We start from the raw sequence: 22,844 nt of genomic DNA, 5'->3' as shown, positions 1-22,844 counted from the left end.
AGAATCATGGTCTGTGTAGCCATTGGCTATCATTTACGATACAGATAAATGTCCCAGCACTTAACAATAAACTGAAATTTTAGTGACCGAGGTCACAATCATCCTGAAACATATTTTTTCCATCTTCATTTATAATAAATATGGAACTATTATGATAATTATATATTTAATAAGAAATATATTTTCCCTCTTACAAAATATTAATCACTTAAATTAATTACTGAACTCCAAATTTATTTGATGTACCTCATTTCACTATTCCAGATAGCTTCAGGTGTGTCAAATTCACCTAAATATATCTCAGCAAATTTGTCAGCTCCATGATTTTCCAGGTAACTTATCATTGCTTCTGGCAACAGCTGACCGAGAATGCTCCTCTGCATTATTTCAGAAACATGCACCTAGTGACAGAAAGAAAGTAACAGACAAATACTACAAAATCATACACACTTCGGTTACACAAACTTTGTTTGACTTCCACATCAAAAGCACTTCCTCATGAAATGAAAAGTAAAGAAGGAAATTAAGAATAGGGTTTACATTCCATAAATAATCGAGTCGAGAGAGAGAGAGAGAGAGAGAGAGAGAGAGAGAGAGAGAGAGAGAGAGAGAGAGAGAGAGAGAGCTCAGGCCAGACAAAAGTATAAGAAAACTGGCTGCCACTTCTTCAAGATGGAAAACCTTTGCATTCACCTTAGTTGATTTAAGAAACTGTGAAAACCTATAGCTGGATAGCCATACAGAGATTCGAATTTTCCTCTACTCGCACACTTGTCATCCGTGTGTTTTCACTTCAGCCACACATTCCTGGAAAATTTTTTGGGAGGGTTTCTTATGTCCCTGACAAATTATCTTTATTGCTGCAAATTATGTCACAAAGGAATACTCTCATCACTGTTTTGATTTGGAAACAAGAAAAAGTCACATGGAGTGATGTCTATGCTGTAAGTGTCTGGGGCAGGAATGTGATCTGATTTATGGTACAAGACTCTAGAATTGATGGAGCTTAGTTGGGAGGTAAGCTCTCATCATGACAGTGTTGAGCTGTCTTGTCATAACTGTGGTCTCTCTTCTCAAACATTCTTCTACAAAATTTTCCAAATTGAGATTACAACCTGTTCTGCAGATTATCTGATAGTTTATCAATGACTATCACACACCAGATCTATTTTCAAATGCAAGTGCCACAATCTGAGGTCGAATACTTTCCTGGTAAAGAGTTATCTTCAACTGATTGATAAGCCACTAGGAGAACTACGTGTAACAGTGCATTAAACGTGGAGAAACCAATATGATTGCTTTTGAAACTTCAAATAATTCCTTGAATTCCTCTCCTACTCTCTTCCCCATAATATTAACTTAAATGACCTAACAGCCTAACTAAAATTAAGGATGCTACACAGTTCAGCAATTACACAATGTTGTCTTTTCACTCTTTTTTCCTTTCTTCAAAAGTCTCATTCGAGTTGGATCTGCATATGTAACACTCTCAATCATTTCAAAATCTTCCTACTGAATTTTGTGCACTTGTACTCTTACTAATATTTTTCCTGGTCATAGCTATGAATGATTCTGTAGATTTGTTGTCAAATATCTTCCTTTTACATTCCATTTTACAGTTAGCCCACAGGATTTGTTGTCTGTGCTTTCATTTTCTTGGCTGTTGGTACTCCTTAGCAGTTAACCAACTCCTAGTGAAATATGCAGTACACACTTTAATCCTTTGTAAGATCAATGCAAATGCAATGTGGCTGAGTAGTAAGATGATTTACGTATAACAACCAGTTGCTGACATCAATAGACATGGATTAAAGGAAATATTCTGGCATTCACCCACAGTGATTTAGGTAAAATATCCAACCCATTTTGATCTACAGCCATGGATTACTCCAGAGGATTTGGTAATCAGGAAAAACAAGTCCAGCAATGTATGGATCAGAGCAATTAATATTAAATGCCTTAATTGGGTAGGCAGATTTGAAAATGTGAAAAGAAAAATTAATAGATTGATGTTCAATATGTTAGGAATTAGTGAAGTTTCAGGGCAGGAAGAACAGTATTTCTGATCAGGTGAGTAGAAATCTATTAACACAAAATCAAATAGGTATAATTAGGGGTAGGTCCAATAATGGATTGGGAAACAGGAATTTAGGTGAACTACTATGAACAGCATAGAAAAGCATTAATTTAGCCAAGACAGACACAAGCCAAGACCTGCTACTACTGTACTAACTGTGTAGTTGACAAATTTGAAAGAACATATTATGAGACAAAACAAATTATTTAGTTTTTCAAGGGAGATGAAAATTTAATTCGGATGGAAGACTGTAATTCAGTAACAGGAAATGCATGAGAAGGAAAAATAGTAGGAGAATAAGGATAGAGGAAAAGGAATGGAAGGGGAATCTTTCTGAGAGAGTTCCGCACAAAGCATAATTTAATCATTGCAGACACATGGTTTAAGAATCAGAAAAGAAGACTGTACACATGGAAAATACATGGAGACCCCAGAAAGTTTCAAAGTGATTACATAATGGCAAGAGAGACAGACTTAGATACCAGATTTCAAGCTACAAAACATTTCCATGGACAGCTATAGACTCTGACCGTAAACTATTAGTTGTAAACTACAGATTGAAATTGAATGCTTTAACTGCCAAATTTGTGTGAGCACCAGTTGCGCCCCTGTTAGAACTAATGACTATATGGGCCTGAGTACAAGCCTCCGCTGGCCACTTGTGTGTTGTCCGTTGTATGTACTTTGTCCCTCATTAGTTGTTTCTTTATCATGTAATAAAGTCACAGTGTTCTTGGGTTATAACACTGGAGACTTGCAGATAGGCTGGAAATTAAGGAGTTAGCACCTGAGCAAACTTCAAGAACTAGAGGTTGTTGTAAAGAAAGAGCAACAGCCAATGTATGGATGAAACAATGGAAAGAAGAAGACTGGGTAGCTTTGAGAGATGAAATAGAAAAGACAGCAAAAGACCAAATAAGAAAAAAGACAAGGCTCACTAAAACACTTGGAAATACCCGAGATATTGAATTTTATTGATCAAGGAGAAAAATACCTTGCAAATGAAGCAGACAAAAGGAAGGTGTATAAAAACTGAAAATGAAAGGAAGTACTCAATGGCAAAGCAGGAATGGCTAAAAGAGAAATGCATGGCTCTGGGAAATATAGATGCTAATACACAGGAAAATTAGATAAACGTCTGGAGACAAGAGAAGCAGACCCCTGTAACAAGCAAAAAAAGGAAGGACAAAAGATGAAATGGCTATGCAGAAGTGCTACACATGGGGAAGAAACTTTAACACTGTGTTATGGAGGGGGAGGAGAAAGCAGATGAAGATTAGATCAGAAACATTATACTGTCAGAACAATTTGACAGAGCACTGAAAAACGTAAGTGGAAACACAGCTCCTCAAGTAGACGGTATTTCCTCAGTATTATTGAAATGTTTGAAAGAATTAGACAAAGTATCGACAAACTTCAACAAGAATTTAATAATACTAGTGCCAAATAAGACATGTGCTGATGACTGTGAATATTACCAAACCATTAATTTCTTGAGTCATGTGTGAGAAACACTGATACAAGTTATTTACAGAAGAATGGAAAGATTGATAGAAACTGACCTAAGAGAAGATGGGTTACAGAGAAATGTAAGAACGTGTGAGGCAATACTGACATTACACTACAATGTATCTTAGAAGATACACTGAAGAAAGGCAAACCTACATTTATGGCATTTGTAAATTCACAGAAAACTTTCATAACACTGACTGGAATACATTCTTTAAAATTATGAGAGTAGCAGGGACAAAATATGGCGAGCAAAAGATATTTACAACTTGTAAAGCAACCAAACTGCAGTTGAAGATCATGAAAGGGAAGCAGAGGTCGAGAATAAAGTGAGACAGGACTGTAGCTTATCCTCTGTATTACTCAATCTGTTATTGAGCAAGCAGTCAATGAAGCAAAAGAGAAAATAAACAATTTATCATACAAGACCAGTGTCACTACCAGATTGTTTGTTGACACTGCTGTTACCTAAAGGAAATACCAACTTTCTGAGATCGAAAGTAAATAAAGGAACACCTGGACAAAATTTCCGCTTGGTGTAATAAATGGCAGTTCTCTTTAAATGTAGATAAATATGAGAAAACAAAAGAGAAATAATCTGATAATATTTCAGTTACACGATTAGTGCTGAAAATATTAAGCATGTCACATTAGATGAATATTTAGGGAAAAACAAAATGAAGTGGGACTGAAATGTAAAATCAGTACAATAGAGTGCCAATTACATGAATGTCAGTCAACCAAATGACCACACAATTACTCACTCACGCATGCCGTCTTTTCTCCACTACACTCCAGTAGATGTGAATGAATGCTAGTGTTACATGTATCTTGACATATTACTAAACATAAAACAGAAGCCAAGCTGCCAGCCATTGAATTGCAGCCATTTATGGTAGTACTGAAAATGTGACTAAATTGTGGAAACAATTTCACACAATCTAAACTCCACATTGCAATATCAAAATACTACAAGAAGCGATTTATCCTTTTATGGATAATTATCCAGGGATATTGTGGTCACTGTAAATATAGATTAAAAGAATATACAAATTCTAATTTCCACAAATTTGAGTACAAACAGGACTATACAAAACCAGTTTGATGTTCTACATAAGTTAAAAGCAGTTGTGTCAGGCAATCTTTAAGATTAAACATTGTACATTTTGAATGTCACAAACAACTCTGAGTACTGGGGGAGAAATTGCACTATTATGTGAAAGTATTTGCTCCTAAATAGTTTTTATGTATTTCCTGAGGAACTCTGCAGACAATAACTTACTTATGCCAAGTGGCAAACTATTCAGGAGGGAACACCATGGTCAAATTCTTGGCGTGTACCATCTAGAAAATGGGCACTGGGATTGAAGATGAGCCTACAGGCTAGGAAAGGAAACTGAAGGGAATGAACAACTGTTTATTATGCATCAGAAGTGCACATCACAAAAATATTCGAACAGGAAAAGATAATTCATTCCCACTGCAAAAGCTTCTATAATAGTTATGACATGTGAAGAAAATGGCAACAGGTAATAGGGGAACAGGCAAAGTAGAGCATCAGACAGCTTTGTCATAAATCTTAAAAATAGATTTGACCTGTTGCCTCAGTCAGAATCGGATGCGCCTCATGTAGCTGAAGCTGTAGAAAGGGCACAACAAACTTTCGAGGACTTGAAAAAGGTAGGCAAATTTGTAAAGAGAAAGATAGTTCTGTTAGGTAGTTCCCATGGTAGAGGTGTTGGCCAACTACTGCAGGAAAATCTAGGTCCAGAGTACCAAGTCACAAACTTTTTCAAGCTTAGTGCAGATCTGGGTCAGATAACAGAGGATGTAGGTTCTTTATGCAAGGATTTCACAAAGGAGGATGCCTTGGTTATAGTGGGTGGTCCGGGAAATAGCATTGACAGATACTCTGAATATTCCATAGATAGTAACCTGGTGAAGATAGCATCAGCAATGAAGCATACGAGTCTGGGATTTGTGTCTGTGTTGAGATGCCATGATCGGCCTCATTTGAACTCTTCCGTCGGGAGGGTGAACGTGGAATTGGAGTGGCTGCCTGGGACAGATATAGGGTCCCATATTGGTTTGATTCCTGTGGATGCTATTGATAGGTGAGCTACACTAGGCATGGCCTTCACGTCAATAGGAAAGGGAAGGGAAAACCATCTGGGTTGCTTGCAGAAAACTTAAGGGGGGGGGGGGGGGGGGGACACTGTCACAAGTGGTGAAATACCAGTGGTCACAGGTGTCAGAGGGATGCCTTTTTTAGGATAGGGAAGGGGGAAAGAAAACTAGTTTTAAGAGAGATGTTGTTCTTGTTGTTGTGGTCTTCAGTCCTGAGACTGGTTTGATGCAGCTCTCCATGCTACTCTATCCTGTACAAGCTTCTTCATCTCCCAGTACCTACTGCAACCTACATCCTTCTGAATCTGCTTAGTGTATTCATCTCTTGGTCTCCCTCTACGATTTTTACCCTCCACGCTGCCCTGCAATGCTAAATTTGTGATCCCTTGATGCCTCAAAACATGTCCTACCAACCAATCCCTTCTTCTAGTCAAGTTGTGCCACAAACTTCTCTTCTCCCCAATCCTATTCAATACCTCCTCATTAGTTACGTGATCTACCCGCCTTATCTTCAGCATTCTTCTGTAGCACCACATTTCGAAAGCTTCTATTCTCTTCTTGTCCAAACTGGTTATCATCCATGTTTCACTTCCATACATGGCTACACTCCATACAAATACTTTCAGAAGCGACATCCTGACACTTAAATCTATACTCGATGTTAACAAATTTCTCTTCTTCAGAAACGCTTTCCTTGCCATTGCCAGTCTACATTTTATATCCTCTCTACTTCGACCATCATCAGTTATTTTACTCCCTAAATAGCAAAACTCCTTTACTACTTTAAGTGTCTCATTTCCTAATCTAATCCCCTCAGCATCACCCGATTTAATGTGACTACATTCCATTATCCTCGTTTTGCTTTTGTTGATGTTCATCTTATATCCTCCTTTCAAGACACTGTCCATTCCGTTCAACTGCTCTTCCAATTCCTTTGCTGTCTCTGACAGAATTACAATGTGATCGGCGAACCTCAAAGTTTTTACTTCTTCTCCATGAATTTTAATACCTACTCCGAATTTTTCTTTTGTTTCCTTTACTGCTTGCTCAATATACAGATTGAATAACATCGGGGAGAGGCTACAACCCTGTCTCACTCCTTTCCCAACCACTGCTTCCCTTTCATGTCCCTCGACTCTTATAACTGCCATCTGGTTTCTGTACAAATTGTAAATAGCCTTTCGCTCCCTGTATTTTACCCCTGCCACCTTCAGAATTTGAAAGAGAGTATTCCAGTTAACTTTGTCAAAAGCTTTCTCTAAGACTACAAATGCTAGAAACGTAGGTTTGCCTTTTCTTAATCTTTCTTCCAAGGTAAGTCGTAAGGTTAGTATTGCCTCACGTGTTCCAACATTTCTACGGAATCCAAACTGATCTTCCCCGAGGTCCGCTTCTACCAGTTTTTCCATTCGTCTGTAAAGAATTCGCGTTAGTATTTTGCAGCTGTGACTTATTAAACTGATAGTTCGGTAATTTTCACATCTGTCAACACCTGCTTTCTTTGGGATTGGAATTATTATATTCTTCTTGAAGTCTGTGGGTATTTCGCCTGTCTCATACATCTTGCTTACCAGATGGTAGAGTTTTGTCATGACTGGTTCTCCCACGGCCGTCAGTAGTTCTAATGGAATGTTGTCTACTCCCGGGGCCTTGTTTCGACTCAGGTCTTTCAGTGCTCTGTCAAACTCTTCACACAGTATCTTATCTCCCATTTCATCTTCATCTACATCCTCTTCCATTTCCATAATATTGTCCTCAAGTACATCGCCCTTGTATAAACCCTCTATATACTCCTTCCACCTTTCTGCCTTCCCTTCTTTGCTTAGAACTGGGTTGCCATCTGAGCTCTTGATATTCATACAAGTGGTTCTGTTCTCTCCAAAGGTCTCTTTAATTTTCCTGTAGGCAGTATCTATCTTACCCCTAGTGAGACAAGCCTCTACATCCTTACATTTGTCCTCTAGCCATCCCTGCTTAGCCATTTTGCACTTCCTGTCGATCTCATTTTTGAGACGTTTGTATTCCTTTTTGCCTGCTTCATTTACTGCATTTTTATATTTTCTCCTTTCATCAATTAAATTCAATATTTCTTCTGTTACCCAAGGATTTCTATTAGTTCTCGTCTTTTTACCTACTTGATCCTCTGCTGCCTTCACTACTTCATCCCTCAGAGCTACCCATTCTTCTTCTACTGTATTTCTTTCCCCCATTCCTGTCAATTGTTCCCTTATGCTCTCCCTGAAACTCTCTACAACCTCTGGTTCTTTCAGTTTATCCAGGTCCCAACTCCTCAAATTCCCACCTTTTTGCAGTTTCTTCAGTTTCAATCTGCAGTTCATAACCAATAGATTGTGGTCAGAGTCCACATCTGCCCCTGGAAATGTCTTACAATTTAAAACCTGGTTCCTAAATCTCTGTCTTCTTTTATGATTCTTGAACCAAGTGTTAGCTATGATTAAGTTATGCTCTGTGCAAAATTCTACAAGGCGGCTTCCTCTTTCATTTCTTCCCCCCAATCCATATTCACCTACTATGTTTCCTTCTCTCCCTTTTCCTACTGACGAATTCCAGTCACCCATGACTATTAAATTTTCGTCTCCCTTCACTACCTGAATAATTTCTTTTATCTCGTCATACATTTCATCAATTTCTTCATCATCTGCAGAGCTAGTTGGCATATAAACTTTTACTACTGTAGTAGGCGTGGGCTTCGTGTCTATCTTGGCCACAATAATGCGTTCACTATGCTGTTTGTAGTAGCTAACCCGCACTCCTATTTTTTTATTCATTATTAAACCTACTCCTGCATTACCCCTATTTGATTTTGTATTTATAACCCTGTAATCACCTGACCAGAAGTCTTGTTCCTCCTGCCACCGAACTTCACTAATTCCCACTATATCTAACTTTAACCTATCTATTTCCCTTTTTAAATTTTCTAACCTACCTTCCCGATTAAGGGCAGACAAATTCAGTTTGAGAAAACAGATGAACAGGAGTCAGATTTTATCATACAGCCTCCATTTAAACAGTGTTTAACAGAAAATAACCAGAAACTACCAGTTCATCTTCACCAAAGCAGTTATAATCCCATTAGTATGCAGTATCAGTTATCTGTATTACATCAGAACATTCCGGGACTCAGAAATAAAGTTGATAAACTACTCATTTGTATTGATGAATAATTCATCTAACCAAATTGACATAATCTGCCTCTCTGAACATCAAGTGATCACTGATATTGATATGTTAGACATTTCAGGATTTAAGCTAGCTTCTTACTTCTGCAGAGTAGATATGAATGGAGGAGGAGTTCCACATTTATTAGAAACTGCCATAAATTCAAGAACATTGACATTAATAAACTCTGTTTAGAGCAGCATCTAGAAGCACGTGCAACAGAAGTAGAGTTCCATAACAGAGCCTATACAATAGTAACTACACTCCTGGAAATTGAAATAAGAACACCATGAATTCATTGTCCCAGGAAGGGGAAACTTTATTGACACATTCCTGGGGTCAGATACATCACATGATCACACTGACAGAACCACAGGCACACAGACACAGGCAACAGAGCATGCACAATGTCGGCACTAGTACAGTGTATATCCACCTTTCGCAGCAATGCAGGCTGCTATTCTCCCATGGAGACGATCACAGAGATGCTGGATGTAGTCCTGTGGAACGGCTTGCCATGCCATTTCCACCTGGTGCCTCAGTTGGACCAGCGTTCGTGCTGGACGTGCAGACCGCGTGAGACGACGCTTCATCCAGTCCCAAACATGCTCAATGGGGGACAGATCCGGAGATCTTGCTGGCCAGGGTAGTTGACTTACACCTTCTAGAGCACGTTGGGTGGCACGGGATACATGCGGACGTGCACTGTCCTGTTGGAACAGGAAGTTCCCTTGCCGGTCTAGGAATGGTAGAACGATGGGTTCGATGACGGTTTGGATGTACCGTGCACTATTCAGTGTCCCCTCGACGATCACCAGTGGTGTACGGCCAGTGTAGGAGATTGCTCCCCACACCATGATGCCGGGTGTTGGCCCTGTGTGCCTCGGTCGTATGCAGTCCTGATTGTGGCGCTCACCTGCACGGCGCCAAACACGCATACTACCATCATTGGCACCAAGGCAGAAGCGACTCTCATCACTGAAGACGACACGTCTCCATTCGTCCCTCCATTCACGCCTGTCGCGACACCACTGGAGGTGGGCTGCACGATGTTGGGGCGTGAGCGGAAGACGGCCTAACGGTGTGCGGGACCGTAGCCCAGCTTCATGGAGACAGTTGCGAATGGTCCTCGCCGATACCCCAGGAGCAACAGTGTCCCTAATTTGCTGGGAAGTGGCGGTTCGGTCCCCTACGGCACTGCGTAGGATCCTACGGTCTTGGCGTGCATCCGTGCATCGCTGCGGTCCGGTCCCAGGTCGACGGGCACGTGCACCTTCCGCCGACCACTGGCGACAACATCGATGTACTGTGGAGACCTCACACCCCACGTGTTGAGCAATTCGGCGGTACATCCACCCGGCCTCCCGCATACCCACTATACGCCCTCGCTCAAAGTCCGTCAACTGCACATACGGTTCACGTCCACGCTGTCGCGGCATGCTACCAGTGTTAAAGACTGCGATGGAGCTCCGTATGCCATGGCAAACTGGCTGACACTGACGGCGGCGGTGCACAAATGCTGCGCAGCTAGCGCCATTCGACGGCCAACACCGCAGTTCCTGGTGTGTCCGCTGTGCCGTGTGTGTGATCATTGCTTGTGCAGCCCTCTCGCAGTGTCTGGAGCAAGTATGGTGGGTCTGACACACCGGTGTCAATGTGTTCTTTTTTCCATTTCCAGGAGTGTATTTGCCGATCACCTGCAGGAAATTATAATCTATTCATAAATCATCTAGAAGCTCTTTTGGGTTATTTAACAGGAAGAAACAAAGAAATTTTGATTGCCGGTGACTTTAATACAGATTTTCTAATGCAATCTTCCAGTAAACATTTACTGTTGTCTTTCAATCTAACTCACACTGTAAACTTTCCAACTAGAATCACTAAATCCTCAAGGACAGCCATTGATAACATTTTTATAGACAAATCAAAGGAACAAAATCATATCATAAAACCTGTTATAAATGGACTATCAGATCATGACATGCAGCTCCTTGTTTTAGATGTAAATTCTACGCTGTTTATCAAGACTGCTAAATCTGAGTACAGGAGAGTAGTCAATCAACCAAAAATTGAGTGTTTTAGAAAACTGCTCAAAGATATGAACTGGAAAGATGTTTATAGTGCTCATGATATGAATGAAAAATATAACACATTCATGAACAATGTCAGTACCATGTTTGAAAACTGTTTTCCTCTAAAAGTTACTCAAATTAAACAGAAGTCTATAATAAAACCATGGATTACACAAGGAATAAAGATTTCCTGTAAGACAAAAAGGAAAATGTATCTGTCAACCAAGAATAGCTCCAATGCTGATGTTTTAGTTAAATACAAGGAATACTGTAAACTATTAAAAAAAGTAATTCAGACATCTAAACAAATGCACTACGAGAAGAAGATAGCAATGTCAGGGAACAAAATAAAAACAATATGGGATATAGTGAAAGAGGAGACTGGTAGAACCAGAAAGGAACAGGAGCAAATATCATTAGGGGTAGATGACACATTAGTAACCGATGGGTATAGTGTGGCAAAGCTATTTAACAATTACTTTATATCCGTTACGGATAGAATGGGATTGTCAGGATCAGTAAATAAAGCCCTTGAATATCTGAAACTAGCCTTTACAAATAGCTTCAGGTACATGAATATGTCACTCACTTCACCAAAAGAAATAACTTCCATAATAAAATCTTTAAAAACAAAGCATTCTAGTGGTTACGATGAAATATCAACAAAGTTAATTAAGGCATGTTCTTGTGAGTTTAGTACAATTCTAAGTTACTTGTGTAATCAGTCAATTATAACTGGGACATTTCCTGACTGGCTAAAATATTCAGATGTTAAGTCTCTATTCAAGAAAGGGGATAAAGAGATACCATCACACTACAGAGCGATTTCACTTTTGCCAGCATTCTCAAAAATTTTAGAAAAAGTAATGTACAGGGAGCTTCTCAACCATCTGACCACAAACAACATATTATCAAGAACACAGTTTGGATTTCTGAAGGGTTCTGATATCAAGAAGGCTATTTACACCTACAGTGAAATGTACTTAATTCATTAAATAACAAATTACAAGCAGCAGGTATTTTCTGTGATTTGTCAAAGGCATTTGATCGTGTGAACCACAACATCCTTTAAATTAATTACAATTCTATGGTGTCACGGGCAGTGCTGCAAAATGGTTCACGTCATACCTCGCTAACAGGAAACAAAGGGTGTCAGTGCAAGGGACTAGTGAATTAAGTCATCAGTCATCATCAGAATGGGAAGAAATTACATGTGGTGTCCCACAAGGGTCTATCTTAGGGCCATTGCTTTTTCTTGTGTACATTAATGATCTTTCATCAGTTACACTGCCAGAAGCAGAGTTCATTTTGTTTGCAGATGACAAGTATTTCAACAAACAGTATGTCGAGTGTAGTTCTAGAAAGATCTGCTAATGATATTTTCATGGATATTAATAAATGGCTTAAAGCCAACTCACTGACAATCAACTTCAAAAAGACTCACTATATGCAATTCAGAACCTGTAAGAGGTTTCCACCCAGCATATGCATAAAGTATGAAGAAGAGCAGATAGAAGAGGTTGACAATCTTAAATTCCTGGGATTAGCAGACATAGGCAACATAAAAATGAAAAAGCTTGCATACTTTGCCTACTTTCATTCCATAATGTCATATGGTATAATATTTTGGGGTAACTCTTCAAGTCACGCAAAAGTTTTTTGAGTCCAAAAGGGTGTAATACGTATTATTTGTGGAGTAAATTCACGGACATCCTGTAGAAACCTCTTCAAAGAACTGGGTATACTAACTATGCCTCTCAGTATATTTACTTCTTAATGAAATTTGTCCTAAATAATATATCTCTTTTTTCAACAAACAGCTCAGTTCATACATACAATACCAGGAACAAAAATTATCTGCACAAGGACTTACAAGCACTTACTTTAGTTCAAAGAGGGATCCACTACTCAGGAACACTCACCTTCAATAATCTGCCAGCAAACATAAAAAATTTAGTTACAAATAAAGATCAGTTTAAAAGGAGCCTGAAAGACTTACTAGTGGCCAACTCCTTCTACTCCATTGACAAATTTTTTAATAGAAACAAATTATGTATTGTATATACTCATACTATTAGTATTGTTATTTCAGCTTAAAAAAATTGACATGTTCCACATCCACGAGGATCTACTCAGCACGGATCTATGGAATGAAAAACTAATCTAATCCCATCTAATCTAATCTAATCACATGTATCTGTTACTTTAGATGATGGAAGTCGGGCAAGCTTACATCAAAAACCATTAAAAGAATTCTCAATGTAGCCAATCATTACTGGAAGATTATGACCTTTTAGCAAACAATTACGTTAAAAAGCTTCACTGGTCTTTCTATCCTAAATTTTTGGGTACTTAGTGGAAAAGAACTGGCACTACCATTAATACAGTAACAGCCAACTATTAGGTTATCGACAGTATGTCAAATGGGACAAATCATAGCATTTGGGATCTAGAGATAACTGGCACTTAACAAGTGCCAAGAACTATCGCTCAAGAACAGCTATGTTCATTAAGAAATCCAAAAGTGTTATCATAATTTGGTTCTGTTTTGCTTCAGGGCACAAAAAACGTGCCCAAGTCAAAACTCCAGAACATGAAGACAGAAGAGTTAAAAAACGATTATACATTAGTCCCAATTGACGTAATAGAAGACAGCTAAAACCAGGCACGTGGAAAAAAAGGCTAAAAAAAAAGACACCATACACAAATTGACATTCAAAACTAAAAATTAAATGGCCTTCGCCATATTGCTTTGGCAGATAGAAAGTAAAATACAGTCGGCAGCCAGCGCATCATTTCCTAAAATGGAAAACCCAAGCTGGAACGTAAATGGTTAAAAAACAGGCATTCCATCAGGAAGTGGTGAACATTTAGAACTTTGGCGCAATGTGTACAAAGTGGTGGGGTAGCATCATTAGCAGTGCCCAATACGCAGCCTAGTTAAAATGACCTCCTCCCGGCAGGAGGGCCGAGAGGAAGTCGTCCTAGCTGCTGGGAGGGGCTTAATATGCCGGAGCTTATTCCTGTGAAGGGAGGACCAGTAGTGATGCCACAGGGACACCACCTCCTGACAGACAGCAGACAGCAACACAGTGATCATCAGAGGGAATATAGGTACGCGCAGGCTGAGGTATGAGGACTGCAGCCTTGGCAGCAGTGTCAGCAGTTTCATTTCCTGACAGACCGACATGACCAGGAACCCACAGAAACATCACACTGCCTCCACCAAGAGTCAGCAAGTGAGAGTTTTCCTGGACCTGCTGCTCTAAGCACACAGACTTTGAATGGTGCTGAGCAAGTCTGAGCAGAGAACATAATTGAAAAGGCTGTGTCGCCGGATGTACTCCATGGCCTGATACAAGGCAAAGAGCTCGGCTGTAAATACTGAGCAGTGTGCCTGATGCCGATATCAAAAGACACGGGTGCCAATGACAAACGCATACCCAAGCCCATGGCCAGTCCAGGAGCCATCAATATATACTAAGGAACTATCATGAAGTTCCATGCGACGGCCGTGAAACTAAAGGCAATAGATCGAGGCTGGAGTAGTGTCCCTAGGAAGCGAATTAAGGCAATGGTTAATCTGGGCTGCTTCACGAAGCCAAGGTGGTGAAGGGTTCACACCCACCGGGAAAGTTACAGTTAGTGTGAAGTGAAGCTGCTGTAAGAAGTGCCAAAAGCGGACTCCATCAGGTAATAGAGAAGAGGGACGAGCCCCGTACTCACGATCAAAGGAAGCATAGGATGGGTGGCCATGCATGGCAGACAAATGGCATGCATACCTGTCAAGGAGAAAGTCACAGCCGGACAACGGTAGTTCAGCAGCTTCAGCATACAGACTATTAACCGGAATAGTGCAAAAAGCACTTGTGGTCAAATGGATGCCACAATGATGGGTAGTGTTGAGACAGTGCAAGAGGGATGGGTGTGCAGATGCATAAACAAAGCACCCACAGTCGAGTTTCAAGTGGCCAGGGGACAGGTACAAACAGAGGAGGGTGGTTCGATCGGCACCCCAGGAAATACCATTAAGGACACATAGGACATAAAGGAACCATGTACAGCGGGATGCCAGGTAAGACACATGGGAAGACCAAGACAGTTTCCTATCGAGTATGAGCCCCATGAATTTCATAGTTTCAATGAATGGAAGGGCAACAGGCCCAATACGTAAATATGGTGGGAGAAACCACTTGCGTCACCAGAAACTCATAAAGACAGTTTTTTCAGTGGAACAGCGAAAGCCATTGTCAATGCTCCAGGAGTAAAGGGATCAAGACAGCACTCACGACACCACTCAGTGAGACATGTACACGGAGAACTACAACAGATGGCAAAATCGTCAACAAAAAGGGAGCCGGAGATGCCCGGCAAGAGACAGGCCATTATAGGGTTAATGGCAATAGCAAAGAGGACAACGCTCAGGATGGAACCCTGAGGCACACCATTTTCCTGGATAAAGGTGTCTGACAAGGCAGAACCCCCACCCCCCCCCCCCCACCCCACACACACACACACACACACACACACCTCGAAAACTCGGTCTTGTCAAAATGCTCGAAGAAAACAGGGCATGTGCCCATGGAAGCCCTATGTGTAAAGAATACGGAGGATACCAGTTTTCCAGCAGGCGTCATAGCCCTTCTCCAAATCGAAAACACAGCCACAGTCTGAGATTTCTGCAGAAAACCATTCATGACATGGGTGGACAAAGTAAAGCGATGGTCAACTGCAGAACACTGCACTCGAAATGCACACTGTGCATTCGTCAGTAAACTGTGAGACTCTAGCCACCATACTGGTCGGGCATGAATCACACATTCCATCACCTTGAAAACACAGCTTGTAAGAGAGATGGGGCAGTATCTAGAAGGAAGGTTTTTGTCCTTACCTTGCTTAGATATGGTTATGATGGTAGCTTCACACCAGCACCCAAGAAATGTGCCCTCTGTCCACTAAGCAGAAAGTCCTTGCCCGCAAGAGAAAGATGCTGCAATATCTTAATGTGGATGGTGTCTGGACCTGGGGCAGAGAATCGGGATGAACTGAGAGCACGATCTAGCTCCCTTATAGTAAAGGCGGCACTGTAGCACTCGCGATTTGGAGAAGAGAAGGGTATCGCCTGAGCCTCCTCTGCTCATTTCCAATAGAGGAAGGCAGGGCGATAGTGGAAAGAGCTCGAAACTTCAGCAAAATGGTGGCCCAAGATGTTGGAAATGGCAATAGGGTCTACGATAACATTGTCTGTTACTGTCAGGCTGGAAATTGGGGAATGGATCTTGGCCCCAGAGAGTCATCGAAGGTTCGCCCACATGACAGAGGAAGGAGTGGAACTGTTAAAAGAAGCTAGCTCTTTTGATATTTCGAAGAACGAGACACCACTGTGCACGCATCTATTTATAATGGATGGAGTTTGCCATCATACGATGACGGTTGAAAATGCGGAGAGCACGTCTACGTGTGTGAACTGCATCGTGGCATTCCTCAGTCCACCAAGGAGAGCAGGATTTCACAGGACCGGCACTTGCTTCAACACCTTTCTGAATAATAAACGGATTTACCGTGGCAAAGGGCTAACCGTCTTCAGTACGTGAAACGATGAGGAACGGGGCACAGTGGGAAGGGTCTTTGAATCTTTAGCCTCATTATGTTTACATTTCATAGGGAAACAAAGAAAAGAAAAGGGAGTGAAAAAGATAAGACGGTTCTTACATCAGTGACAGAGAATGCAGAACATTCCCAATAACATCACAGACATGTTCCCCAAGGGAGGGGGAAAAGTAAAGCAAGAGGATAGATATGCAGCACAGAAGGGAAAAAGTGCTGCGAAGGCTGTGCCCCACGGTAGCCACGCACGAACCCGCCAAAGAGTGGCGAGCCCCCTGGGGGATCAGTCCACCGAGGGGCTGGGACATGACATGATAAAGAGGAAGTGCGAAGAATGGAACATTCTGCAGCAGTAAGGATAATGTTTGTGAGATAATCCACCTGGTCATCATAACTGCGGAAATAATGTTCTTCGAAGGTTGCCAGGGAGGAGTAAAGCTGGCAGTCAGCCTCAAGGAGCTGTCATTTGGGCATGCACGCGTATGGGTACGAGTCAGCAAACGGACAGCTGATGGGAAATGGTCGCTCGAGTAGGTGTCGGAAAGAATGGACCACTCAAGATGATGGGCAAGCTGGGCAGTGCACAAGGAGAGGTCGAAATGGGAATAGGTGTGTGAGGCGTTGGAAAGAAAAGTGTTAAGGCAGAGGAGGTTAAGTTGGTTAAGGTCAGCCAAGAGGGCACCTCTGAAAGGTTGCAGGAGAACCACAGAGGGGATGACGAGCATTAGGGTCACCGAGTAGCAAAAATGGGGGAGGTAGCTGACCAATAAGCTGAAGGAAGTCTGCCCTGGTGGCACTGAATGACAGAGGGGCACAAATGGTACACAGGGAAAAAGTCAGGTGGGGAAGGAAAAGGCAAACTGCAACAGCTTGAAGGTGGGTAGTCAGGGAGATTAGTGTCATTCCATATGAGCAGCATGACACCCCAATGAGATGGAATGCCAACCTCAGGGGGAGGTCAAAACGAATCGGTAAGTAATGTGAAAGCTCAAAGCGGTCAAAAGGGTGTAATTTCATTTCCTGAAGGCAGAGTACAAGAGGATGCTGTGATGCTAAAAGCAGCTGTAAGTCCTCTTTGTGGGACCGAAGGCCACAAATGTTCCATTAGAGGACAGTCATGATGATGAAGAGATGTAGGGGTGTCAACTCGGCGGCTACCAAGTGACAGCCGGTGTAGATTCACTACAACAAGGCACAGAAGCAAGAGGATCCTGCTCTATGGGGTCCACAGAAGCATCGTATGCCTTGTGCGGTCGGTGCTATGAATCCAACACTGAATAAACGATTGATTGGTGGTGTGCACCAGCGATATAGAGGCTAGCTGGGCTAAGGTACCGTGTGGCGACATTGTTGAAGACAATCTTCGATTTGGTGAAGGAGAAGACCATTTGCCTTTGGTGAACTTCTTAAAGGCTTTCCGGTTAGAGGAATACATGGGTATTGCTTGGCTGGAGGGACAGAGGAAGTCTACACAGTAGTACTCCTGTTTCTGGCCTACCAGTTGTGTAGCTGATGGCTTCGCCCCTTGAGGCGAGAGCTGAGAGTTTGACAGTTTCTGCACAGCTGGACGGGGGGATGGCAATGCTACCTTGACACTGAGCAATTTCACCTTAGAGCTGAATTTGAGGTCGCATGTCTGCGTCGCCATATCCTTCATGGGGCCAGGGGTAACACAAACAGAACTATAGGTGCCAGACAGGAGAACATAGGGTTTGCAACTAGCCAGTAACTTGCGAGCTATTGGGCAAGACCCTTTTTCTTTTACCCGGATCTTTTGGACAACCTGCTCATCAAGATACATGGGACAATCCCGAGAGGCGGCAGCATGGTCGCCATTGCAGTTGATGCAGTAGGGAAAAGGAAGCGGACAATTGCCCTCATGTGCATCCCTATCACAGGTTACACGTTTGGCTGGGTGGCAACCAGATGTTCTAGTGTGGTTAAAATGATGACACTGGTAGCAGTGCATCGGGTTTGCAATGTACAGTTGGACCGCAATAATTTCATAGCCTGCTTTGATCTTGGACGGTAGCACCACTCTATCAAAAGTGAGGCAAAGAGTGCGGGTGGGCACTAAGGAGGAATCTACCTTTTTCATTACACGATGGATGGCAATTACACCTCATATTGGTCTCACCATAGATACTGGGGCACCGAGTTGGCGGCAAGTGGCCCTCTGGCGATGAGGAGAGGGGGGTTAGAGAGTCCGAGTGAGATGGACAGAACGGCAGAGTGTTTGGGTCCGGATGGTCTGAATTAAGCATTAATAATTTTGGCACTCTGTGGTAATGAACTGATGGTGAAACCGAGACACTTGGGAATTCAACGCTGCTGTGGAACCATAAGCCGTGGGCTCTGCAATTGTATGGACACAATTTATGGTGAGCTGTGGCCGATGTCGTTTGTGAATGTTTTGGCACGGCAGATAAACAAGACAGCGTGAGCCCAACCTGAACACGCTGTGCTGTAGCATGTTGGCGCACAATAAGGATATCATGATATTGGAGAAGAAAGCAGTGGAATACCGTATGTGTATTAACCTTCAGTGACTTCTGCGGTGTTACTTTACTTAACTGTGTGGAGACAGCAGTGACTGTCATGTTTCAACGAAATTCACGATTGTCTAAAAGTGTGGCCAATGCCGGATGGGCATTGTCATAAAGTTATTATATTTCTTATTTGTGAACGTAATTTTCTGTTATCAGGATTACTCACTGGACTGATTTGAAATTGTCAGTTCTGTGCTGCAGTTCAGCAGGTTATAAATACTGGAATTTGACAAATATGATAACTGTCAGTTTTGGATATGTTTCTATATCTACATGTTAAATGAAAGTGAATTTTGAAGTTTGTAAGGTACCTTTCTACCATTACAATTCTGTAAGTTTTTATTTGGAATTGATGTTGTTCGCTACTGTTATTGGTGGAGAATTTATTACTCGATAAATCAAAGGAACAGTTATTTAACCAGCCTTGCTATGAAGTGTTTTAGGACTCTTTTTTCCAGTGAACTATTATTAATAAATTATGTAAATCAGTAATGTTGTGCAAGCAGTTATTGAAGGCATTCATCTCCATTAGCCAATCAACCATGGCCAGTTTGGAACAGGCATTGATGTAATATTATGAGACTAGAGGCTATTTGTTAAGTTGTGGCAATGCTAATCCTGTTGTTTGTTGTTCTTGTTGAAGTGTCTAGTCGCCCCTGAATTAAATAATAATTCTGCACATTAGTAGCAGAGCGTTGTTGATTGGCTGGAGGAAAGTGTTTTCAATCTGTCGAAAATTAGGTTGTAGTATAAGATTGTTCGCTAGTATTTCGGACCTGATACTGATGTAATTATTCCTGGATGCCATCGAATCTGGTGAAGGACACGGTTTTATTGAGGAGAAGTTAGTTGATCTACGAACTTCAGTGGAGAGGTTTGGAACCACAAGGCAATGTAACTGAATTGTTGGCATTATTAACAAAGAATATGCACCTCCCAGTAACAATAAAAATTACTGAGAAAAGAGAGGTAAGTTTGGACGCTGCCACTACAGTTGTGCCACTTGAGAAAATATTGGATAGTGTTGACGGTTTGGATGTGGGTTCACTAACCAAAAATCAGGTTAGGAGGTTACAAGCGAGACATGCCCATTACCTAAATCGGGTGGGACCCCATGCAAGATTATTTGACAGGATGTAAGGAATGGTGTTTAGATTCGGTGGAGAATATTGTGGAGTTTTTGTATTCCATCATCGGTTTTCAGTGGAAAGTGCACGCTGTTAACATGACGAATTTGGAAATTTTGAAACTCTTGGTGCGAAAGGTAAAGGGAGACTTAGTAGAACACCTGTTGAATGTGATTCAGGAAAGACTAATGTTCGATCAATTCAGAGCAAAAATTTGCACCCTGATTCCCCCCCTGTGTGCTGCAAGAATTAGTTTATACGCAGTATGGTCAAGAGCAGGGGTATAATGAAAAGATTGTCGACTTTGTCGAGAGAGTTAGAGAGAGTGCGCTAGCCTTTTGCCTGCCATACTGCAAAAAAGAAATTGTATTACATATTGTTCAAGGATTATGACCAGACGATAGAGGGCAGTATTTGGTGGGACACCACAAACGTTCGCCCAGCTGAATGAATTAGTAAGGCACATCCAGGCTATTATGTATGTAGACTCACGGAGGGCAGAACAGGCCATTAATTATGAAAGGTTACGCGAACAGGAGAACAAGTTGGATAAGATGGAATGGAATAGGAAAGTTCAAGCAAACAATAGGAATAGGAAGGAAATTACTTCTACGAATCGGCAGTGGGAAAAGGAAAGTAAGATAAGGTGTTGGATTTGTGGGAAGTTGGGTCACATTAGTAGGATTTGTTGGAAGAGTGAGCCAGGGACATCCTGACAATTACAAAAAAGAGGTAGGAATGGAACGGAAAGAGATTTATGCGATAACTAGAGGGGAGGAACAGGGTTTACCTTTTGTATGCTGTGTTGTGAATCAGGAACCTGTGTGTGCATTGTTAGACTCTGGTAGTGCTATTACGGCAATCGAAGAAAATTGGTTTAACCGTAACAGTTCTACTTGAAAGTAGAGTAAAATAGAAAAGGATGGAGTTAAATACAAGGCAGTAAACCAGTCCAGTGTAAGAGTGAAGGGTGTCATATGGGTTAAACTGAGAATTAGGGATTTCATGTGGAGGGTGAGGATGCGAGTGGTAAGCAGGCTTGCCACAACATGCATTCGAGGAGCTGACGTTATTAAAAAGATCAGATTGGTGACTGATTGAGGTGCAAGCCAATTTGGCTTCAGATTTAAATTGGAGAAGTGTTTTGAATTTTGTAAGCACCAAGGAGTAGTTTCTGTGGCAGTTGTGACTAGTGAAGAGGCATTAAAAACCAAAAAGAGAGAAGCGAAAGGTGTGGCTGGAACATTTGGAATTAACAGAGAAAGAGCAAATACAGAGATTATGTAGTGAATTCCTGCATGTTTTAACAGAGAGGTTGGGGATGACGTCTCTCGTGGAATATCACATCTAATTATCTGATAACATGCCTATTAAGAAAGCACCGTATAGGTTGGCTACACCTCGAATGAAATTGTTGAAGGAAAAGATTTAAAATATGTTAGATCAGGAAGTAATATGGCCCTCTAATTTGCCATATGCTGTGCCTATATTTCTGGTCCGGAAACCCAATGGGAATTATCGCCCAGTGGTCGATTACAGGGATTTGAATAAAATAGTGGTATTGCAGTCAGTACCTCTTCCCAACCTACATTCTTGTTTTTTATGGTTTCACCATGCAAGGATATTTACCACTTCAGATTTAAACGAGGCTTATAATCAAATTCTGCTTGCAGGAACTTCCAAACCGATTACGGCCTTCATGACCGATTGGAACTTTTACTAATTCAATAGGGTTTCGTTCGGATTATCTACGGGTGCTGCAGTTCTAGCTAAGCTCCTAGACAAAATATTCTCAGACATAAAGTTTAAGTTTATATACCACTACCTGGACGACTAGGTAGTTTAAAGTAATTCCATGCAGGAACATTATCAACATTTAAGGGAGGTTTTAGTGAGGTTAAGGAATTTTAGGTCTTACGATGAATCCAACCAAGGTAAAGTGTGCTTGTGAATCTATGCACAACCTTGGTAACATGGTCTCTCCGGAGGGGATAACTATTGCTGAGGCACAGGTGCAAGCTATAAAGCAGTTGCCCATTCCTAGAAGTGTGAAGGAGGTTGCGAAGTGTGTCGGGGTAGCAAATTTCTTCCCTAAGTTCATTCCGGGGTTTGAGGAGAAAGTGGCCCCGTTGAATGCCTTGGGCAAAAATATGAGTGTGGTCCTTCACAGAAAGTCACATGGGAATCCCTAAAACAGTCCTTGGCGTCAGCACCAGTACTCACGCTTCCCGATTTCAATGCTCTGTTTATACTTCAGACTGACGCCTCAAATGCAGGGGGTAGGGGTGGTCCTCCTTAAGGAAGGGGACAAAGGAAAGAGGCCTATTTCCTATGCTTCACATGCTTTGAACCATTTAGAAAAGAACTATTCTATTTACGTGCTGGAGGCGCTTGCGGTATTATTTGGCGTGGAGAAATTTCAGTATTACCTGGAAAATAAAAAGTTTTTCTTAAAGACTGATAACCAGGCACTCAGCTGGGTTCGTGCACATCCTCTTAAGACCGGAAGGATATCCAGGTGAGCAACAAGGATCTTGGCATTTAAGTTCCAGGTCAAGAACATTTAAGGATCTGAAAGCCAGGTAGCCAATGGTCT

At 41.6% G+C, this 22,844-nt stretch overlaps 1 protein-coding gene across 1 annotated transcript in view; it reads right to left on the bottom strand.

The window, feature by feature from the left end:
• Positions 1 to 22,844, bottom strand: part of LOC126262757 (dnaJ homolog subfamily C member 13) — a 410,038-nt gene that overhangs the window by 185,415 nt on the left and 201,779 nt on the right. The window contains exon 20 of the mRNA XM_049959568.1: positions 247 to 401. Coding sequence (XP_049815525.1) covers positions 247 to 401 — 155 coding nt within the window. The remainder of the gene's footprint in view (positions 1 to 246; positions 402 to 22,844) is intronic.

This window comes from Schistocerca nitens, chromosome 6, assembly GCF_023898315.1.
Source record: "Schistocerca nitens isolate TAMUIC-IGC-003100 chromosome 6, iqSchNite1.1, whole genome shotgun sequence".
Classification (NCBI taxonomy): domain Eukaryota; kingdom Metazoa; phylum Arthropoda; class Insecta; order Orthoptera; family Acrididae; genus Schistocerca; species Schistocerca nitens.
This window is presented reverse-complemented; position numbering and strand designations above follow the sequence as displayed.